General features: G+C 43.6%; 1 protein-coding gene and 1 pseudogene across 3 annotated transcripts in view; both read right to left on the bottom strand.

The window, feature by feature from the left end:
- The window catches only part of ARFGAP3 (ADP ribosylation factor GTPase activating protein 3), a 59786-nt gene that overhangs the window by 17657 nt on the left and 32593 nt on the right, over positions 1-9536 (bottom strand). For all 3 annotated transcript variants that reach the window (XM_003783135.2, XM_023509186.1, XM_023509187.1), the window contains exons 10-11: positions 6633-6761; positions 6062-6184 (exon numbers count right to left, since the gene is read on the bottom strand). In XM_003783135.2, coding sequence (XP_003783183.1) covers positions 6062-6184; positions 6633-6761 — 252 coding nt within the window. The remainder of the gene's footprint in view (positions 1-6061; positions 6185-6632; positions 6762-9536) is intronic.
- LOC111722996 lies at positions 132-1836 on the bottom strand (annotated as a pseudogene).

The raw sequence follows: 9536 nt of genomic DNA, 5'->3' as shown, positions 1-9536 counted from the left end.
TTTTTTTTTTTTTTGGTTTATAATATGTAATTCCTTTATTATTCTGTAAAAGGTAACAAAATACACAGAACAATACTTTTCCTTTTTAAAACTAATGTTACCAACCCATATGTCTCTTATAAATACTACTACACTCTAGAGCTGATCATTAACTAGGTATGTAAGTCCAACAACATGTTCTCTTAACTGATAAAAATCCAAAAAGGATAAAATAATCTTAAAAAGTTGATCCAAGTGTGCCCTCCCGTGCCGAGTATGAATGCTACAGCTGCCATCTTAATTTTCACCCTTCAAAACACACGAATATACAAAGAAAGATCCTTCATAGAAATTAAAAAACAGATCAATTTGAGCTCATTTCAAATACAGAAAAAGTATGGCACAGATTTAAGCCACAATGTGGTTTTCTTTAATGGTACTGAATCTCATGTCACACATGCCAACACGGAGCTTGTCACTCAGACTTACAGGTGCCCTGCCTTAATTCACTCAGTCCTACTCCAAGCACAATGTGGGAGGTGATTCAATAGTAATCACAAAAATCAGGCCTGGTTGGCACTATGACACCACTGGAAAAAATAGACAGAGAGGCTTCCGCTGGTTCCCAGCCTGGAATATCTCCACCAGGATAAACGCTCTCTCTGTAAAGGGACTGGGGTGTGAAAGAGGGTACCTAGATTTGGAGTGCTAAAGATACAGGCGTGACAAGGCTGGCAGGGCCCTCTGGGTGGCCCTGTGCCCGCGGTCCTGGCCTGCGACAGCTCATTGCTCACCATCAGCACGTGCTCGTTCTTCTCAGCCTCGATGATGTGCTTCTCCTCTTTATGGTCATCCAGGACACCCTTGCTGGACAGCTCCATGAGGTAGCCCATGGGCTCCGTGCCCTCCTCTTGCAGGCCCTCAGGCATGTGGTAGGTGACAGGCTTGTTCAGGCAGGGGCACCGTCATCGCCAGGTGCAGCTCCTCCTTGGTCTTCCCCAGGTCCTCCTGGGCTTCTTTGACCATGTGCTGCCACTCATCCACCTTATCCTCCTTGCGCCACCTGCCTCCTCCAGGAGGGGAATCTTGGTGATGTACTCTGCCAGCTCTGCGGTCAGCCTCTAGGAACTCGGCCTCCTCCTGAGCCCACTTCCTCTCCTTTACCAGCTACAAGGCTCTCTGAATTGGCTTGGTTGGAGAGTTCTGTCTCTACCTTTCTGGTTTTCTCCTTGTAGTCCTGCAGCCTGAGCATTAGCTCCTTCTTCTCACGCATCATCTGTTCTCTCTCTCTTTCTCAACAGTTTCTGCTTTTCTTTTGTTTCCAACTGCTGCTGCTTCTAGTGCTTCTCCTCGCAGGCCTGGGCCTTCATCTGCTGCACCTGGACGGTGTCGGGCTTCCAGCGGTGCGTGTAGAGCTTGTGGCTCCCCAGGCACCACTGCAGGATGTGCTTGTTGATCCTCAGGCGCGGGGCACAGAACATAAAGTCAGGTGCCTTCTTGGCGATGAGCCTAATGACAAACTTTTTGCCATTGAAAGAGATATTCCTGATTTCACTCTAAGGGAAGCCAATCTTTGAGGTCAACTTAACATCCTTCTCATAAATATTTAGTCCAAGAGCATCAACTCCAACCCAGAGGTCTGTTCCTTTCTTATTTTTGATCTCAAAATAATTGATCCCATACATTTTCAGGTCCTGAGCAATCTTGAGCTACCCTAGCACAGCACAGTCCTTGAGCAGCTCATGGTGCTCAGCGAGCCACACCTGGATCTGGTCCTCCCACTGGTCTCTGGTGAGTTTGTGCTGGTCCATAACTTTTTGGGGATTAGCCTCTGAGCTGAGGTACCCGACCTTGTGTACCTCTTTGGTATAGTCCCCAAACTTGGCCTGCACAGCGTAGGACCCCAGGGACACTGAGGTCTTAGGGGGGAGGGGGTAGAGTAAATTTCGTCACTGAGGATTCCCTCCTTCGCTGGGAAGAAGAGCTTCTGGGTGAGGTCCTGAATGAGCTCCTCACACACATCTTCAGGGTAGAACTTGGCCCAGAACTTGAACTGGAGGGGATTCTCCTTCCTGACCTCCTAGGCAGATACCTTTTTATCTAGTTTCAGTCTGGTAGGAAATCCTTTATTACCCACATACTGGAGGCCAAAGTACCATAAGACCACTACTATGGCTCAGTGGAGGGGCAGCCGCTCACAAGCCCCGAGGGGCTGCCTGGTAGGGGGTGATGTGGCAGGCAGATGGAGTTGAACCTGCCCACACACCTGCTGTGCAACCTTCCTCTTCCCACTCTGCCTCTGGGTCCCTCCTGAAGTAAAAGCCAAGCCCAGGTGGGGACACCCAAGGCTACTGCTGGAGAGGTGTGTTTCCAGGGGACTGAGGAAACCCATCAGGAACTGAAGATGCCAAAACCAGTCAACGTCCGGGTCACCACCACAGTGACAGGTGCAGAGCTGGAGGGTGCAATCCAGCCAAACAGGACTGGAAAACAACTTTTTGATCAGGTGGTTAAGACTCCAGCCACCTTGACCAGGCTGCTCGCCGGGGCTCCCAAGCAGCTGCCTCTCCGCCAGGCTGGCCGGCTGCAGCAGTGGTTGTGCCTTGGCCTCTTGATCTTAGTTTTAATAGAAGCAGAACTCTTTCATAATTCATAAATATTCAAGTTCTAATGGGCTAATGAATAATTTGGAAGCAGTAAGAGCTCTTCATAGAACTGATACGCTTGCTTTCAGAGAGTCCGTGTTGATTTTACCTCAGTTGCCAAAGGACCTAATGGCACCCTTGTCCTACCAGGGAAAGCTGGGGAAGGCATTTACGTTCCTACTGAACAACCTGCAGGCCACGATGAACTGTTCACCAAGGTCTCTCTGGCAAGAGTCCAGAAGTGAGGTCTATGTAAAAAGACCATCTGTTCTGCTCCCTGGCTTCAAACTATAAATAACTGTTTCATAGCAACAAAGGCCTTTTGGGCTAACCCTTTAATTATTTTATTTTTATTTTTTTGCAGTTTTTGGCTGGGGCCAGGTTTGAACCCACCACCTCCGGTATATGGGGCCGGTGCCCTACTCCTTTGAGCCACAGGTGCCATGCTGGGCTAACCCTTTAAACCAGTGGTTCTCAACCTTCCTAATGCCGTGATGCATTTTCGTTGTTACAAAGGGGTTGCGACCCACAGGTTGAGAACTGCTGCTTTAAACTAAGCCTTGGAAGAAAGAGGAACTTAAAAGATTATTGACGCACCTATAAGGCAGAGAAAGCCCCACAGGAACAGCTGGTGACCTGCAGCCAGTAAGGATCTCTGGAAGTTCCACTCGGCAGGTGACCCCAGTGGAGCCCCTTTCCCAACCAGCCCGGCTAACAGGCACCAGTACTAATTTAATGGAGTCGCTGTCTCTTCTGCCTCAGTCACTAATGAGCAGAGACACAGAGGTGCTGAGGAGGCCATACAGCCAAGCGCAGGACCTGCATTACAAGAGTCCCTCTGACCCAGGCTCAGTCAAGTTTGAAATCCTCCTTTATAGCCCAAGAATATGGGGAAAAGGGAAAGGGAGGATAGGGGAGGGAGGAGGATGGGTGGAGGGAGGGTGATTGGTGGGATCACGCCTATGGTTCATCTTATAAGGGTACATGTGAATCTTTCTAAAATTAGAATATAAATGTCTTAAGAAAATGACATGAAGGCTATGTTAACCAGTTTGATGAAAATATTTCAAATTGTATATAAAAACAGCACACTGTACCCCATTACACTGACAGTATTAATGTACACAGCTATGATTTACTAAAAATAAATAAATAAATAAAATGATTGGACTTACATGAATTTCCAAATCAAATTACAAATCGAATTTAATCCAGCATGAAATCTATTTAAATACTTTAAAAAGGCATGATTTGGGTGTAACCTCGAGTAGAGTGAAACTTGGTGCATTATACAGGTTATAAGAGACAGGGAGACCTAAAACTACCCACGTCTCTAAAAGTGCTGATATGGAAGACCACTGAGCTAATTTTTTTTTTTTTTTTTGTAAAATACTTGGACTTGAAACAGTTTGGAGCTACGCTTAGAGAAAAAAAATTTTTTTTTAAGAGAGTCTCACTTTGTCGCCCTCAGTAGAGTGCTGTGGTATCACAGCTACAGCAACCTTCAGCTCTTGGGCTTAGGCGATTCTCTTGCCTCAGCCTCCTGAACAGCTGGGACTACAGGGATCCCCACAATGCCCGGCTATTTTTTTTGTTGTTGTAGTTTGGCCGGGGCCGGGTTTGAACCTGCCACCCTCCGTATATGGGGCCAGTGCCCTACTCACTGAGCCACAGGTGCCGCCCATGCTTAGAGAAATTTTTAAGGATAGTACTCTTTATACAATCCCTATCTATAAACACTAATAGGAAAATACATAATTTCACAATTAGATTCTAGTTACTATATTTACATTTATACCTGCTCTCTACAGGAAATATATCGAAGACCTGTTATACGCATGAAAACCCTCCAACCCCATATAACTGCTAGACAACTCTAATATTCTCCAAGATGTCAGTGATGGAACCTTTTGGTACTCCAAACCAGATGTGATTATCAGTGTGACTGTGTCAAATGTCTCTCGAACTGAGTTTCTATAATAGCAGCTAAATATAAGAATAATAAGAGCCAAGTACTATTCTAAATGCTCCAAGAAGTTTGCTGTACCGCATTTACCCTGATTTACAGATGAAGAAGCTGTAGCACAGAGAGGTTAAGTAACTTGGCCCAGGTCACATAGTTACTGTGGAGAGACAGGACTCAAGTACAGGCCGTCTGGCTCCTGGGCTCACACTCTTCCTCCTCTGTTCTCTATCTATGCTCACCTCCATTAAAATCCCTGGTTCACTTAGTACTTTTTTAGCAGGTCTCATGGCGGAACTTCACAAAGTGAGTAGATTCAAGCTTAAACTTGCTCTCACTGCCCCTGTAGGCTGCTTGAACCTGAGCCAGTGTCAATGGCTGGCTTCATCCCACAGTTATGTATTTTGTGTCTCTCTGAAGGACAGGGACCTAGGCTTTCCCCTTAGACTTCGCTGAAACTGCAATTGTGTTTCTCCACATACAATAATAGAGCTGGTTTAATACCCCACCCTGATAGTTGGAACCTCCTGAAGCTGGTGCTCTGAAATAAATCTACTGAAGCCTAGGCCCCAACTGTGAACTATTTCCTCTGCTGGACTAAACAACTTAATCTATACCTGGAGGACTGAGTCTTCAGATTTCTCTAATTTCATATTTTTAGATAAACACATCTCTCCTGCCTTTAATTTTGATTTAGTTGCTGATTTTATTAGCAATTTTTTTTTTTGAGACAGAGTCTCATTATGCTGCTCTTGGTAGAGTACGTGGCATCACAGCTCACAGCAACCTGAAATGCTTTGGCTTAAGTGATTCTCTTGCCTCAGCCTTCCAAGTAGCTGGGACTACAGTCACCCGACACAATGCCCAGCTATTTTTAGAGACGAGGTCTTGCTCTGGCTCAGGCTGGTCTGGAACTCATGAGCTCAGGCAATCCACCTGCCTTGGCCATTAGCAAACATTTTAATATTAGCAAACACCGCTCATTTACAAATATTTCCCCAATTTTTTTTTTTTTTTTAACATGGGACAGTCTTGGCTCCAGCTGAAGCCTTTAAGAACAATGAAGTGAATTGATTTGTACTTGCTCCTGATGTGAATAAGCTAATACGTCAATACTACTTACTGTTTTTCAAAATGACACTTTTTTTTTAAATTTTAAAGGCAGAGTCTTACTCTGTTGCCCAGGCTAGAGTGCTATGGCATCAGCCTAGCTCACAGCAACCTCAAACTCCTGGGTTCAAGCCATCCTTTTGCCTCAGCCTTCTAAGTAGTAGCTGGGACTACAAATGCCCGCCATCACACCCAGATAATTTTTCTATTTTTAGTAGAGACAGGGTTTCACTCTTGCTTAGGCTAGTCTTGTACTCACTCAAGCGATTCTTCTACCTCGGCCTCCCAGAGTGCTAGGATTACAGGTGTGAGTCACCGCGCCCAGCCCCAAGTGACACTTAAATAATGATTTTTAATAGATTACCTTGAGCTGGAAGTAAAATATGAATCATCATTGTCGTCAGAGTACTTTTTTCTTGGTTTTGCCATGATGGGTGACTCCTGTTCTATGGTCTGCATGTCTGAAGTCACTGAATGTGAAATACCACTTGAGAAAACAGTAAAATAGGAAAAGAATTAGTGAGCTGGTTCACAAAGACTTTGGTTTCACCAAAAGATGAATGTTGTAATATATATTCTGAACATAGACAGATTTATTAGTGGGGTTATAAATGTAAGCAATAAAACAATAATTTTGGGGGGGGGTGTACAAGTTTCCAAAAATACTAAATCTTTATGAGGACTATAATTACACAAAACATAATCACGTGTATCGGTGATGCTGGTGGCACCCACTGTGGCGTGTACTTGATGATGACCCAGGATCTACTTTCTTCTTGCTAAGAACCATGTTTGGAAATTTTCATGCTTTACTGAATACTTAAGTTAAGCAAAAACAACTGAAGAAGGTAAAGAATATCCAGAAAATACCCCTAAAGGTGATATTACAAAATTTTGAAATTTCAAAATTTTCATGGAAGCAGAGTCTCACATACCTTCTGCAATTCCCAAATCCCATGCCAAGTCTCTCTGATTGAACTTTGTTTCTGCCACTAATGTTCATCTTTTCATCTTTCTTCATTTGAATTTCGAGATCCTTATAGGCTAATCGTAATGACGAAACACTGCCAGAAAAACCAAATGCTCCTTAATTTAGCTTTAATCCTGTGTTCTTAGATTAAAATACAAGCAAATTAAGAAATGTGACTTATATTTTTAGCTTCGTGCTTTTTTCCACAATTAACAATTTTGTAGGCAAGTTTGCATTGTTTTACCTGTCTTATTGAATAGATACTCAAGAAAACTTGAATGAGTTTACAGCCACTTTTTCAATGCTGCTGAAGCTAAATTAGTGTTCTGGCTCTTGTTACTATCTCATAACTTACTGTATACCTAAATTACTTCTGCATGGGTTGTAAAAAGCAAGATTTCTTACTCGGATTACTATTTTATTACACCTCCATTTTATATATCAAAGCATGAGATTAATCTGACTGGTCTGCTCTAAGATAAAAAAATATATAAATTTGACTTTACAAACGTTAATTAAGGAGGGGCTACTTAATTGTGAAAGGATTCTTCAGTTTATGGAAGAAGACCCTTCCTGTAGGGTCTCTTTGTGTAATCAGGCTTCTGAGAGCATTTAAACCACACGGTCACTCAGTAGCACTACCCTTCTATGCTGATCAGCTATTCAAAGGGCAAAAAGACGTATAAAACATTGTCTTTACTCTCAGCTTTCTAAAAATGCGAAACAATACTTAATTTTCCATAAAGAAAACTATGCCAATATTAGCAATAACAACAGTATTGTATCATTTTAGCGAGACAGCAGCACAGTTTCAGGGCCCTGGAAAGTGCTGTACTCAGCTTATGAGGATTTCTAAGTTATCACCCATTTTATAGAGGCATGTAAAATGTCATGAATTCCTTGTGAGAAAAGAATTGTATACATTTTACAGTAATATTAATAAATTTTCATGTAGTAACAGGGAATGACAACAGAATTTCTTTCTTTTTTTTTGGCTGGGGCTGGGTTTGAACCCACCACCTCCAGCATATGGGGCCAGCGTTCTACTCCTTTGAGCCACAGATGCTGCCCAACAGAATTTCTTTTTTTTGAGACAGTCTCACTTTGTCACCCTCGGTAGAGTGCCATGGCATCACAGCTCACAGCAACCTCAAACTCTTGGGTTTAAGAGATTAGATTCTCTTGCCTCGGCATCCCAAGTAGCTGGGACTACAGACACCTGCCACAACACCTGGCTAAATTTCTAGAGACAAGGTCTTGCTCTGGTCAGGCTGGTCTTGAACTCATGATCTCAGGCAATCCTGCTGCAGCCTCCCAGAGTCCTAGGATTACAGGTGTGAGCCACCGTACTCAGCTGACAACAGAATTAAGAGGACAAAATAATCTTACTTATGCTGTTCCTTTTCTTTAATGAGTCAAATATGATTTCTTTGGTCTGTTTGTTTTCCTATTATTCCTATAGAACAGGTTATGGCTACTTTGTTCCTTAGCAAATAAATGATACTCTTTCAAGTGTAGTTTTTGGGAAAAACAACGTTATCTATTTAAAATAACAAATAGTTATAATAGTGACAATAGATTCTGTGGGGAAGATGAATGGGTGGAGATGAACGGGTTATACTAGAAACATAGGAGATGTTCCTTCTTAGGAATCTGACGCGGGGACTGGGTCACTGGAACATCCCTCTGGAAGCACCAGCAGACTGACCTGAGTGGGAAGCTGCCTTTCTCAGGACGGCAGGAGCCCTTACAGGTACTGGCTTGAGGGAGAGCCCCAGATGCTATGACCAACAAGCAGAGCAGCTGGGGCAGCTCCCTTTGTCCCCACCCTTTCTCCAAATGCATATGCAGCCAGCCTTTGAGGATGGCCCAAGAAACTGCCAGAAGGCAGGACCAGGGCACTGCACGGGCCATTTCATTTCAGTCTGGTGGTACCAGCAGTGATCTGCTGACAGTTTACTGAGTTAAAATAACTATTTATAGCCACTAAAAAAATTATCTGACAAAATGAACACTCTCACATTTTCCTAAGGATAAAACCCGAGTGCTTTCTCCTTTCTGACGTGGCACTGGTTTGTGAAACTGAGCTGCAGTGACAATGACTAAGCCACAGTGGTGTGGTGGTTCTGAACAAGGCCAAAAAGTTGCCAAATTGAGTTCCCATAAAATCTCCCATCTGCATCTTTGCTTCTATAATGTATTACCATTTTGACTGCCACATGCAAAAAAAATTTTCTTAGAGCCACAGTGTTTTATTATGAACGTAGAATAAAAACTCTGAAAACAAAATGATCCTTTCTAACTTAATAAAAAAATCTGTAATTTTAATTGTTTTCTGTGTGTGTTACATACAACTTATGTGGTGCTAGAATCAATTTTTACACTGCATGCCCCTGGAGCCATACGTGACTCATAACATACTCACTGAATTTGTTTCTGAGAATTGAGTCTTTTGTTGTTTCACAAGTATATAATTGTGCCTGGAGTGGACCCTGGGTGTTCCTGGGTGACTCATGACCCCTCAGTAAGTGTGACAATGTCACATTGCTGCATACTCTTGACTTCTTTCAACAGACGTGCAGGGCGGCACCTGTGGCTCAAAGGAGTAGGGTGCCGGCCCCGTATGCCGGAGGTGGCGGGTTCAAACCTAGCCCCGGCCAAAACCCACACACAAAAAAATAAACCCCAAAAAAACAGATGTGCAATTCCAAGTTAGGAAACCTGGTACCCCTTACAGATAGATGAAGGGTACAAGGATAAAGGTCCCGGCTCGGCGCCTATAGCTCAACCGACTAAGGCGCCAGCCATGTACACCTAAGGTGGCGGGTTCGAATCCCCAGCCCGGACCCGCCAAACAACAATGACGGCT

This window comes from Otolemur garnettii, unplaced genomic scaffold, assembly GCF_000181295.1.
Source record: "Otolemur garnettii isolate 467f Iridium unplaced genomic scaffold, OtoGar3 scaffold00007, whole genome shotgun sequence".
Classification (NCBI taxonomy): domain Eukaryota; kingdom Metazoa; phylum Chordata; class Mammalia; order Primates; family Galagidae; genus Otolemur; species Otolemur garnettii.
Note: the sequence above shows the minus strand (reverse complement) of the source record. Positions and strands in the feature narration are given on the sequence as shown.